Source organism: Eubalaena glacialis, chromosome 13 (genome assembly GCF_028564815.1).
Source record: "Eubalaena glacialis isolate mEubGla1 chromosome 13, mEubGla1.1.hap2.+ XY, whole genome shotgun sequence".
NCBI lineage: Eukaryota > Metazoa > Chordata > Mammalia > Artiodactyla > Balaenidae > Eubalaena > Eubalaena glacialis.
In genome coordinates this window covers 59,358,537-59,371,419 of record NC_083728.1, presented here as the reverse complement: position 1 = coordinate 59,371,419, position 12,883 = coordinate 59,358,537, and the positions used below count along the sequence as shown (strand labels likewise).

At 45.3% G+C, this 12,883-nt stretch overlaps 1 protein-coding gene across 3 annotated transcripts in view; it reads right to left on the bottom strand.

Annotated features, from left to right (window-relative positions):
* Window positions 1-12,883, bottom strand: part of DNAJA3 (DnaJ heat shock protein family (Hsp40) member A3) — a 32,157-nt gene that overhangs the window by 6,001 nt on the left and 13,273 nt on the right. For all 3 annotated transcript variants that reach the window (XM_061208837.1, XM_061208839.1, XM_061208838.1), the window contains exons 6-10: window positions 5,907-6,054; window positions 4,800-4,864; window positions 3,187-3,315; window positions 2,561-2,676; window positions 1,702-1,799 (exon numbers count right to left, since the gene is read on the bottom strand). In XM_061208837.1, coding sequence (XP_061064820.1) covers window positions 1,702-1,799; window positions 2,561-2,676; window positions 3,187-3,315; window positions 4,800-4,864; window positions 5,907-6,054 — 556 coding nt within the window. The remainder of the gene's footprint in view (window positions 1-1,701; window positions 1,800-2,560; window positions 2,677-3,186; window positions 3,316-4,799; window positions 4,865-5,906; window positions 6,055-12,883) is intronic.

Here is a 12,883-nt window from a genome sequence, read left to right as displayed (position 1 = left end):
TTCACAAATGCATCCAATACCTATGTTAAAGTTACGCTATACTCAGCAAAATTATGTCAATAAACATTTAAAGGAAGAACTGGCGAACTGTCTGGCACACAGGAGCGTCCCAATAAATCCTGGCTGAACAAGGGGAGAGGGAATGAGCTAACAGGACAAAGAACCATGAAAGTAATGACGGTTCTAAGAACACTCATAAGCTGACTGCATGATCAACTCCCAATTTAAGCTCTCAGAAAGGGACTGAAGACAACAACTGGTGATGACTAATACCTGACATTCAAATACAGTGAACAAGGCCCAGGTGGACCTCAAGTTCCCAATGTGGGAGGGGGCACAGCTGAGAGCTGGCTGCAGCACAAATCTCACATGCTGCATGACTGCGGAAATATTTGGGACTCAGGAAGAAGCTAGAGGTGCATAAGTAGAGTTACATGGAACAACCATTCCCACTTCCTTTTAGTTCAAGGGATATTAACAGAAAATATGAAAAAAGTCTATGAACCAAACCACTAAAATAAGTGCCCACTTGGTGCCTAGTTGGCCACAGACAGAATTTGTGGCAGCTGCTTTTTCACGGAGGACTTGGTCCCCTGGACTTAACAGGAACTCAGGGGACCTCCCTGGCAGTCCAGGGGTTGAGACTCCACGCTTCCAAAGCAGGGGGTGCAGGTTCGATCCCTGGTCTGGGAACTCAGAACCCACATGCCACGTGGCACAGCCAAAAAAACACAAAAAACAAAAACAAAACAGGAGCTCAGCCAAGTCCACGCAAAGGCTACTGCTGCTGGGACCCCCACCCCTACCCCAGGGCTGCAAGACCAAGCCCCCACCCCCTGCTCCGATCACCTGCTCTGAATGACCATACACTGATCTAATGCCATTCAAGCTCTGAGAAGGTGAGAGGCAGATCCAGGACCCAGACAAAAACAAAATGATGCAACGAGGAGGCAACATGTTGGGCAGCTGAAGCCAATTCACCCTTGGCATGGCCTGTCCTGGCCCCAGCAGAGGCCCAACTGACAGAGAACAGCGTTTTCTCAGCAGAGCACCCCCATCCCATGGGAGGAGGGCTGTGGCCGAGGTTCCCGTGGCCAAAGCTTCTGCCTGTGGGCATTTTGGTATCAAATCACCAATATTTAACTCCACTCTACAGAGGGCCTATGATGTTTAAGCTCAGGGTAAATAAGGTGTTTTGTTTTTCATTGCCCTAGGAATTCAGAATTTAGGCCTGCTATGAACAGGCAGATTTGGGGTAATGCGACCATGGTCCTTCATTGCTATAGTAGCTGTTGTTTACAGGACACTCTGAAATCCTGGAGAAGCTTTCTGGGAGAGGAATGCATTAAGCCTCCCAACCCATCTTCTCCTTTAGTGGTTACAAGGTGATCTCAGGTAGGGATGTGCCCAAGGTCACACGGCAAGTGGCAGAACCAAGGATAGAACTCAGGAGAGCAGCCCTCTGAGACACACAGCTGCTACCTGGCAGGAAGCATCGTGGAACTTGCTAACCTTGGCAAGCAGCACAGGCGCAGAGGAAGGGGGAACAGCTTTACTCTGGAGCACAGCTGCCCCCGCTGTTCCTAGCCCTCAGCTCCCCTCTTTCTAGTCTGCTCTGCCCAAGTGGAAACCCCAACACGCTTCTGAACCGTCCACCCTCCGAGGGGCTGGGGGCTCCCACAGGTCGCTGGGCCACCTTACCAGTGCTTGTGTTGGTGACGCCGTTCACTGTCCCCTCCACGTCGGTCTCATCCTCAGCGTAGCTCAGAATCAGGCTCTGCTGCCGGCTTGTGAGTCTCCTGTGGACCGAGCACAGTCAGTGTCAGAGTGCTTCCTCTGGGCAGCTCTTTAAAGGACGTGGACGCGGCCAGTCCCCACGCAGCGTGTGGGAAATGCAAGACCCGCAACCCAGGCATAGGATACACCCTGAACCCAAGAGCCCACGCCCTCAAAGCTTCTGTAAAATAAACCTCCTGAACTACCCTAACTTGTTCTAAACAACTGCCACTGTGGCTATGCTAAATAGTTTACAGGGGGGAACAAAATGGAAATGATCTAATTAAAGAGAGGGCTGGAAACCCAGTCCTCCCAAGCGGAGTCTGGCATGCCCTGCTCTGGATGCCCACAGCTCCCTGCTTGGACTTTTCTCCCAGACACCGCAGACATCACCCACCACTATCTGGTTATAGGTCTCTCCCACCAGATGGCAGGCAACCTGAGAACAATAATAACAAAATCAACAGCAGCAGCAATAGCTAAGCATTCCCTATGGGTTATTCCTTTAATCTTCCAGCAACTCAACGAGGTCGAGCTTTTGTATTACGTCCACTTTCAGAAGGAGCGCCCAGGCAGGACACACTGGACTTAGAGGGAGAAGTAACCCGCCTAAGCCGCAGTGCTTATGGCAGCAGAGCCACACAGGCCGGGCAGTCGGGCTCGGCACTGAACCACCATGCCGCTCAGCACCAACTCAGCAGGTAAGAAGCCCTCAAGCGGCTCCTGCCCAGTGCTGAAAGCTGCAGAGATCGGGTGGGCCTCGCCACAGCTGAGTGGCGCTTACTTTGGAACTCTGATCTTGATGTGAATGTAGTGATCTCCATAGCCGTAGCTGTTAATCCGGGGGATGCCTTTCCCGCTCATGCGAATCTTCTGGTCTGACTGAGTCCCAGGGGGAATCTATAAAGAAAGGAATCTCTGGTTTTCCTTGGTTTCCAGTTGCCCAAATGAAAACATTTCACTATGTGAAGACAATCTTATTCCCGAAAGGAACTCCATTCAGGTTTCTAGACCAAACCCACCAGACACCACACGGAAACTGGCTAAGCCGGGTCCATCCCGAGCAGAACCTGTGACGGCCTTGAGGGCAGGGAGTCTGGGGCGGCGAGCCCAGAGCAGGAGTGAGGGAGCACAGGGAGCGAGACCTGGGAGGAGGCAGAGCCAACTGGGGCACTACTGAGGCCGCTCCCCGGCCTGGCAGCAGTGAACATGGCCCGGGAGCTGCCTTCCCTGCCAAGTCACACCCAAGGCACGGCCAACACTCCTCCTCCCCCCCCACACCCAGCTTGTCTCCTCGAATCCCTGACAGGCTGGCTGTTCCCAGGTTCCAGCCACTTCTCAGCCATTTCCCGTTTCAGAAAAAAAGAACAAGGAAGTACAAGGGTGGCGACGCCACGCTTGTCCTCTTACCACCACGTTGATGGTCTCGTACAAGCCCTGCGCTCTGGCGGTGCCTCCCAGAATGGCCTGAGCTATGGAAATGAAGAGGTTAGAGTGGATGTCTGCGCCGTCCCTCTGGAACACGGGGCTTTTCTGCACCTACAGCCAAGCACGAGAGGGGGTTACGCTCAGAGAAGTCGTTCTGGAGAGCGGGCAACAGACGCATCTCAGCAGCTCAGAGCACAGCGTCAGGGAGAGAATGTACTTTCACCAAAGCAACCACGCCCCCAGGCTCTGGGAGTTACAGGGCAGGTTCTTACTCCACTGCAACGCAAGAGTGTCATCTCAGATCAAGCTGTTCAATTGTTGAGGGAAGTAAAAAAGTAAAATCAGCTTCTGAACATTAAAAAAATAAAAATCTTTCTTTATTGGAAAGTATAAAGAAACACAGACTAATACAATCTACAAAGGCGAAAACGGTTTACTTCCCAAAGAGCCATTTGGTACAAACTACCTTCAAGTCAGACTGCCAACACTGGAATTATTCTGGTTTTATAAGCACTATTTTTTGTGTGTCAAACACATTCTTTGCCTTCCAGTGATTTCTTCTTTCTTTTTTTCTTCTCTATTATCAGCTGGGAACAATCTGAATTCTCTACCAAGCCTTCCTTATAGATTGGCTTCCAGCCCGCTGCCTTTGTCTTCGATTTCTCAGTCTAGAAGACTCACCCTTTACATTATTTTTTTCTTTGTTTTAAATTACGAAATATTTCACATATACGTAAACCAGCAAAGTAAATAACACACAGTGTTTCCACAACCCAGCTTAGGTAACAGAACATTAGGACACAGGTGACTTCTCCCCACCTCCAGCTCACCCCTCCAGAGTAACCAGGCCAATTTAGTAGGTATCATTCCTACAAGCATCTGTTTACTTTTCCTACATGTTTACATGTCCCTAAAGGATACATAACACCACCTCACATGGTTTAAAATTTTACACAGATGACCTCCTTCCCTCGTCCTGCAACCTGCTCTCTCCCCGTTTGTAACTGAGAAGTCCCAGGACGTCTCATGCTGACACGTGTAGCGCGAGCCTCCTGCTCTGAGATGCCCTGGGCCCACAGCGCAGACCACTCACCATTCTCCTCTCCAAGGACAGCAGGCTGTTGTCACTGTCTCGCTGTTGTTAATGAGGCTGTCACACACCCTGCCTCTGTGAACTGCACCTCCTTGGGTACACGTCTGGTGGAATCGCTGGCAGAAGGCGCCACCTCCTCTCATGTTTCCCTCACCTCAGAAAAGTGGGTTTGCCCTGCACATTGTACGTAAAACTGTAGCTTTGGCATTTATTGTCCCTATGAACAATTCGATACATAAATAAAAAATACAAGGAGATGTTTTCTGTATTTTTATGAGTCCAACTTGTAAACACCTCGAGGAAACTTTGTTCTCTCCACATTTAGCACAAAAGCTTGATGTAACACACGTTTAATCACCCTGCCAAAGTGGCCACTGCTCACCTTGGAAACTCAGATGGCCAGACACTCTGTGAAGCTCCTACCTCTCCTATGAGAAGCCTGGGCCGTACCCTCTCCAGGAGAGCAAGGGCCTGATAGAAGCTGTGCAAACAGAGAACCTACCCTGAATGTGACGAAAATTTCTCTTTTTCCTACAGGCATCCTCACAGTCTGGCCATCCTCAACTCCTGTAAGTAAAAACAAAAGTTTAAAAGAGAACGATTATTTTGGGACCTCCCAAGGCATTTTCTATGCTAGATCCATTTACAACCCACCAACTTACTCATTCCTGTTTCTTGTTAACAAGGAATAACACAACTACCGAAGATAGCAACAAGTATAACTTAAAACAAGAATAACTTTCCAAAGGTGCAACATACAATAATTGATAACTGAACAAAAGCCCCTTCTATTCATTTCTTTGGTTTACTGCCAGGTCCACCTAGTATCTCAGTGAGTTTAGAGTCTAACCGGGGAGACAGCTATTAGCCAAGTAACAACACTAACAAATGTGTCACTACAAACAGAGACATGTTCTTAGAAAGAAAAGATCACAACTCCAGACAAAGGAACATCTAAGGAACAGGGAGGGTTCCAGAAGGCTCCCCTGGGGAAGTGACCCTTGAGCTGGGAGCTCCGGGAGAACAGAGTTACCCTACTGAAAAGAAGCTGGACAGCGAGCTTCAGTCACTGGGAATGGTGTACGCAAAGGCTCTGTTCTGGGAGGCAGGGGCTACATCAGAGTCAGGAAGCTGCAGGGCAGGTAATGAGGGGGAGACTAAAAAGAGGGGAGGCTGAGACCAGCAGGGGCTGGAAGGGGAGGCCATTTCTCGGCCCCTGAGAGTCACTGCGGTGTCTTCAACAGGGTGAGAGACATGATCAGACCGCACAGTGGAAACACTACCCTAGGAACAGGAGCCAGTTAGGGAGAGCAGCCACAAGCTGGCCCTGGGGGCAGGAGGAGGGGGTGGTGTTGCCCGCTGGGCTGGCAGTGGGGACGACATTGGCCTTGGGACAAAAGATGGAGGAGATGGGGGAGTCCTTCACGCAGAAGCAGAGCGGTCACGTCGGGTTCCATCTCCCCATGTGACATGTGTGCAGATTTTAAGGATAACTGGTGCAGAGGAAAACGCAAGGAGACCCTGGTTCCTCCTTGAGTTTGGGCTCCAGAAACAAGGACACGATGGCCCCGGCTCCCAGCCCCTGCGCGTGGAGGAGCCCCAGACCCACCGGCAGGCACAGGGATCACCACCTTCTTCTTCTGCTTGGCTTCTCCTGCTCCTCTGCACACCACACAGGGAGACGTGACGATGGAGCCCCGGCCACCACACCTCCGACATGTGGAGCGCATCACAAAAGGGCCTGTATTTATGGTTTCCTGATAAAAATGAGAAGAAAAACGGGACCCTTAGACACCGGTAAACCCTGACAGCGAGGTCCTGGGACCACAATGTGCACAAGAAACATTTCACCAAAGATTCACGTGTTGCGTGCACATGAACTAAAACATACCGCCTAAAGACACAGGTGCAGGAGCTCAAACTGTTAATCTGACCTAGAGCGCACCGACTTCTGAATCCCAAACCACAAACCTGATTATATGAGGCTGAAAAATGAGACGCTGCCTCTCTACAGAAGTTCCCGAAACTCCTGGGAGCTGAGCAAATATGCTTTAAAAAGAGTACCCCCCCCCCATTACAAAAGGGACAGCTGGGAAAACAGGGAAAGAAAGAGGAAAGTGACGACTGGATGCAACCCCCACCCAGAGCTGCCACTGCCCACTCCAAGGGAGGAGCAGCACTGGCCTCTCTGCCCCCCAGGGCCCCCCACTGTCCCCAGCCCCCATCACAGGCACCCTGGGAGCAAGGAGGCAAGCAGCTCCTCTCGCAGGCACTGGTGCTGCTCATGCTCCCCCCCAGGGGTCTCTTCTTCCCCACCCCAGTCCTCCAGGAGCCTCCCCGGCTCCCAGCCCCTCGCACAGCTGGTGGGGCCTTACAATTTGTGGCCGCTCCCATCAGCTCCTCACTGGGCACTGGAAATCGGTTACCTTTTTATTTAACCTCACATCTTTGGGTTTTTTTTTTTTTTTTGGTAAATTATCAAATACCTGTTGTTATAGCAAATCAAAGGATACAGACATACATAAAAAATATTATTACTCTCTCCCCTCATCTTGACTCCCAAGGTGACCAGCTCTTGGTAGCTCAGTTTGAGGTGTTCTTTCCCACAACTCGCTCACTCACTCTTTCTCTCCATAAAAAACTTTTTAAGTAAAAATTTTATAATGACAATATATTATACTATCGCTCTGCAACTTGCTTTCCCTTTCATCTTCATGACACATCATGAACATTCCTCCAGACCAATATATACAGATTTCAATTTCCATTTTAATATTTAACTTTTGTTTCGGTGCTGAAGAAAAAAATCTCTTCACATAGATCCTTCTGTTTTGATGTCTTAATTTTTTTTTCTAAGACAGATTTCCAAAGGTGGACTTGCTAGGACAAATATTTATTAAATTTAAAATTTTATGTGCTAGGTACTTCCCTGGTGGTCCAGTAGCTAAGACTCCCAATGTAGGGGGCCCAGGTTCGATCCTTGGTCAGGGAACTAGATCCCGCACGCCGCAACTAAGAGTCTGCATACCGCAACTAAAAATCCCGCATACCACAACTAAGACCCGACGCAGCCAAATAAATAAATAAATAAAAAGATTTTTTAAAAAATACAATTTTATGTGCTACATTTATTTGAAAAGGTCCTATGTGCGTATGGTACAAAATTCTAAAGTAGGGACTTCCCTGGTGGTGCAGGGGTTAAGAATCCCCCTGCCAATGCAGGGAACACAGGTTCAAGCCCTGGTCCGGGAAGATCCCACATGCCGCAGAGCAACTAAGCCCGTGCGCCACAACTACTGAAGCCCATGCGCCTAGAGCCCGTGCTCTGCAACAAGAGAAGCCACTGCAATGAGAAGTCCATGCACCGCAACCAAAAGTAGCCCCCGCTCGCCGCAACTAGAGAAAGCCCATGTGCAGCAACGAAGACCCAACACAGCCAAAAATAAATAAATAAATAAATTTATTTAAAAAAAAAATTCTAAAGTAAAAAATGAAGGTACAGTGAAAAGTTAAATGTCCCCCTCACCCCTGGCCCCTAACCATTCCAGGTACCTTCCATAGATGCACAGCTGTAGTGATATTCTTGTGTATCCTCCTTTACAGACACACATTTCAAGCCATCCATCTGTGCATTACAAGTTTTCAATAAGCCCAGGTAGCATACCGTGCACACAGTTCTGTGGCTTTTGCTATTTTGTTTTTAACAATTTAATAATCTCAGAGAGCATTCTTCATCAGTGCATTTTTCAGACAACTCGCTCCTGGTGGTCACTGAGGCTGTCCAGTCCTTTCCTATTACACACAGGCTCCAAGGGACACCCTGTACATGTGCTATTTTCCAGGTGTGGTCTATAGGCTACATCCCCACAGAGAGAGGCATATGTGCAGGTGAACAGCCACTGCAGCTGCCACTCCCAAAGGCCAGGGTGGTTTCCACATCCACCATCAGTGCACACGAGTGCCACGTCCCACAGGCCTGTCAGCAGGGCCTGAACCCGTCTCTGAAATGTGTGGCGAACTTCAGGCATCTCCTTGGCTCCACCTGCACGTCCCTGATCGCCAGCAAGAAACATTTGCTGGTCACTTGCATTTCCTCTTCTCACCGTGACCTGTTTTTCTAATGAGCTGTTAGTCTTTTTCTCATTATTCTGAAAGAGCCCTTTACATATTAGGAATACTAATCCTTTAGCGTATGCCTTGCAAATTTTTTTTCCCAATCTCAAACATTACATTTTGAGAGAAATACACTTCAGCTTGTCTTATCTCAATGTTCACCAAAGAAATGTGAAAAAAGAAAGTCATAGCAATTCAGGGCCTTGGAGAAAGGACCTTAGAAGTGAGAGGGAATTAGGATCAATAAAAAGTATCTGTAGGGAATTCCCTGGCGGTCCAGTGGTTAGGACACGGAGCTTTCACTGCCGAGGGCCCGGGTTCAATCCCTGGTTGGGGAATTAAGATCCCATAAGCCGCCTGGCGCAGCCAAAAATAAATAAAATAAAATAAAAAATAAAATAAAAAGTATCTGTAACAAGTGGCAGCAACTCAACTCACAAAACTGTAACCACAGGAATCCTCATCCTCTCCAAGAGCGCCCTCTAGGGGAATGTAAGCACAACTTCACTTTCTCAGACTAAGCTGTAGGAGTATTTACAGGTAACTCTGGGCACACCCATCAGTGGACTATTATTTAGCCATCAAAAAGAATGTTTAAAAATATTCAAAGATATGGAAAAATGCTTTCATTATAATAAATGAAAAAAGGGAAAAATTGCATGTATGATTCTCAACCGTTGAAAATTATATACAAATAGGCAAAAATATATTCAAAGTCAAAAGACAAATACAATTAAATCGTTGGCAAAGGACTAATTCAATTAATTTATAAAGGGCGTCTACAAATGAATAAGAAAAAGACCAATTACTCAATACAAAGAAGGACAAAAGATGGAATACATGCAAAAAAACAATGGCTCTCAAATCTTAGAAAAGATATACTACTTCACACATAATAGATACCTGTATATTCAGAAAATGAATATGAGGAATGACACTATTCAAAGGTATCCGTTGTCTATAACATGAAAAAAATAAGAACCACCTAGGTATCCAGCAACAGGGGCCTGGCTAAACAAACGGTGATGTTTGGAATCCGGTATAAAGGAATACCGTGGCCATAAAAAGACTGAGGCAGGGACTTCCCTGGTGGCGCAGTGGATAAGACTCCATGCTCCCAGTGCAGGGGGCCCGGGTTCGATCCCTGATCAGGGAACTAGATCCCACATGCATGCCGCAACTAAGAGTTTGCATGCCACAATTAAGGAGCCAGCGAGCCGCAGCTAAGAGTTCGCATGCCACAACTAAGGAGTCTGCCTGCCACAACTAAGACCCGGCGCAACCAAATAAACAAACATTTAAAAAAAAAAAAAAAAAAAAAAGACTGAGGCAGCTATAAATGCAGAGTATTTCCCAAACATACTGAGAACTAGAAACAAAACAAAACACCAAGGTACAAACAGTGCTAACAATTGTATTCTATCTCTGGTATGAAAAAATGCACACACACACACACACACACACATAGAGGCTTGCATACAGAAAGACAAAAGGATGTTTCTGGAGAGTGGAACTCAATGGCTAAAAGTCAAGACTGAGAGGGAGACTTATCTTACACAGTTTTCAATTTGTACCCACTGAATTTCCAATGATTTGCATATACAACCTATTCAAAAACTAGCTAATATAAAACAGAAATGACATTCCTAATCAACAACTGGCAGGCAGAAATAAAGACACAGACGTAGAAAACAAATGTAGGGACACCAAGGAGGGGGGGTGGATGCATTGGGAGATTGGGATTGACATATATACACTAATATGTATAAAATAAATAACTAATAAGAACCTGCGGTATAGCACAGGGAACTCCACTTCACTGTACAGTAGAAACTAACACAATATTGTAAAACAATTATACCCCCCAAAAACAAACAAACAAACAAAAAACAACTGGCAGGAAACACACCAAAATACTAACAGTGGTGGGATTATCAGTGACTTTTGTCTCCTTTTTCATGCTTTTCTGTACTCAAAGACAACTTCTATCCCCCCATACACACACATATCATGAACAATGATTTGATTTTAAAGGTGGGTGATGGAGAACTTCCCAACTCCCTTAAAAAAACCATCTAAATGGAATACAAACATGCTCAATGGAAACCTAACTGCATTTCAAACAAATAATCATGGTGAAGGGGGAGAAAAAGAAGTGATCTAAGTAAGTTGAGCACAGTATTTTAACTATATACCCTTAATCCAAAGGTAAAAACAACTCTAAATACTAAATGCCAGTTAAGTAGGACTTCTTTTTGCAGTGGTATGAGTAACAATTCTGAAACTACTTTTTGTGTCTTACAGGATTGAGCAAATGAGTAAATATAGAGGATAATCAGAGCCAGATTTCTCTTTATTAGAAATTAATAATCTATCTTTATTATTTAGTTTCAAATATGGATAGGCAGAAGACTAGATAAACCTTGTGGTGTTGGGCTGGAAGTGGAACTATCAGGTGGATGATGGGTGGATGGATTGGTGTGAACATATGTGTGTATATACATCTATAATATGAAAAATATGGAAACATAGGTATAAAATATGTATCTATATGTGCACATGCACATGTGCTCATACACACAAACACATGCTTTTTTCCTGGCTCAGTCTGCTGAAAAGTCTTGGAAGCAGTGACACTCCAGGCACAATGACCACACCTAGAGCACAGATCTTGGTTTCTAAATCCCACTAGACAGTAAAAGGAACCAGGACTCCTTGGAGAAATGACTGGTTTTCCAGGGTGTGGCAAGGAAAGTACAAGTTGTCTAGAATATCCTGTTGTAATAGAAAGTAAGGAAGCGCTGAAAGAATGATGGGGACACATCAAAAGAATAGAGGAGCCAGCCAGAAGAGACTTCCACAGGCCAAGTCAGGGACAGTTTGAGCGTCAAAGTAAGTAATACTAATGACAGCTCAGTGAATAAAATAAGAATCCATAAAAAAAAAAAAAAAAAAATAAGAATCCATGAGTTCATACTGATATGAATGAAAGAATGAATAAATAAATGGAGAAGAGAAAGCTCTTCCTTTCAGTAGAATGACAACTAATAAACAAAGAAGGGATGTTGCAATCAGAAAATCACCATTTAGGGAGATTGGGATTGACATATATACACTAATATGTATTAAAAAGATAACTAATAAGAATGTGCCGTATAAAAAAATAAATAAAATTCAAAAATTCAAAAAAAAAACTTAAAAAACAAAAAAGAAAATCACCATTTAGCAACAGTCACAGTAATCCCTGATTTACGCAAGACTGATCCATGGATGCTGTAACTACTGGGTATAAGTTTGATGAGGAACAGGATATTTATATAGTGTCAAGGTACCTCACAACTTCCTTGTTAATTTCAATGGGAAAAATAATAACTTTATAATGAAGAAACCTGGTGGACACTACCTTAACTGATTGTGAACAAATGTAACATCACCACTAATGAGACAAACTGACACGTCATGACTCCTGACATGATCCATGAAAAGGGCACTACATGTCTGGTGTTTCTGCAAAAAATGCATAATCTGAATTTTATCAAGAGAAAACATCAGATGACCCAAATGAGGGACATCCTACAAAGCAGGTCTGTAATCCTAAAAAATGTCAGTTGTCATAAAAGAAAGACTGAGAAGTCGTTCCTGATTAAAGGAGACAAAAGATATGACAACCAGATACTATGCAAGATCACAGACTGGATACTGGGCTTGTGGAAAAAAAAGAACATTATAAGGACAACTGAAAAAAATCTGAATAGTACAGATAACGGTATCGTATCAACATTAAACTTCCTGATTTTGACAACTTACTATGGTTACGTAAAAGAATATTCTTGCTCTTAGAAAATATATACCATAGGGACTTCCCTGGTGGTCCACTGGTTAAGACTCCACACTCCCAATGCAGGGGGCCCAGGTTCGAACCCTCGTTGGGGAACTAAGATCCCACAAACCACAACTAAGTTCGCGCGCTGCAACTACTGAGCCTGCACACTCTAGAGCCCAAACGCTGCAACTAAAGAAGCCCATGTGCCACAACAAAGAGCCCGCGCAGCCAAAAAAAAAAAAAAAAAAATATATATATATATATATACACACACACACACACACACACATATGTACACACCACAAATGACAAAGCAAATGGGACAAAATGTTAACAACTGGTGAAGCTGGGTAGAAGGAGTAAGGGAGTGTTCTTCATACTATTCTATAAGTTTGAGTTATACCTAAAACTTACCAAAAAGAAAAAGAAAAAAATGATCACACTTCAAGCAAAATTTAAGTCCCCCTCCCCTACCCCAGGTTCAAATTACCAAAATACCCCACAACGTATTTTCAGAGAAGACAGCAGAGTTTCATTGTTTCTTCCGTATTGTTGACTAGGACAGAGCACTCCTGGGAAAATGCAGAAGATTCTAGATAAAACAGTCCCACCTAGTTATGAGCTCTCAAAGCCCTAGGTCCATTGGAGCA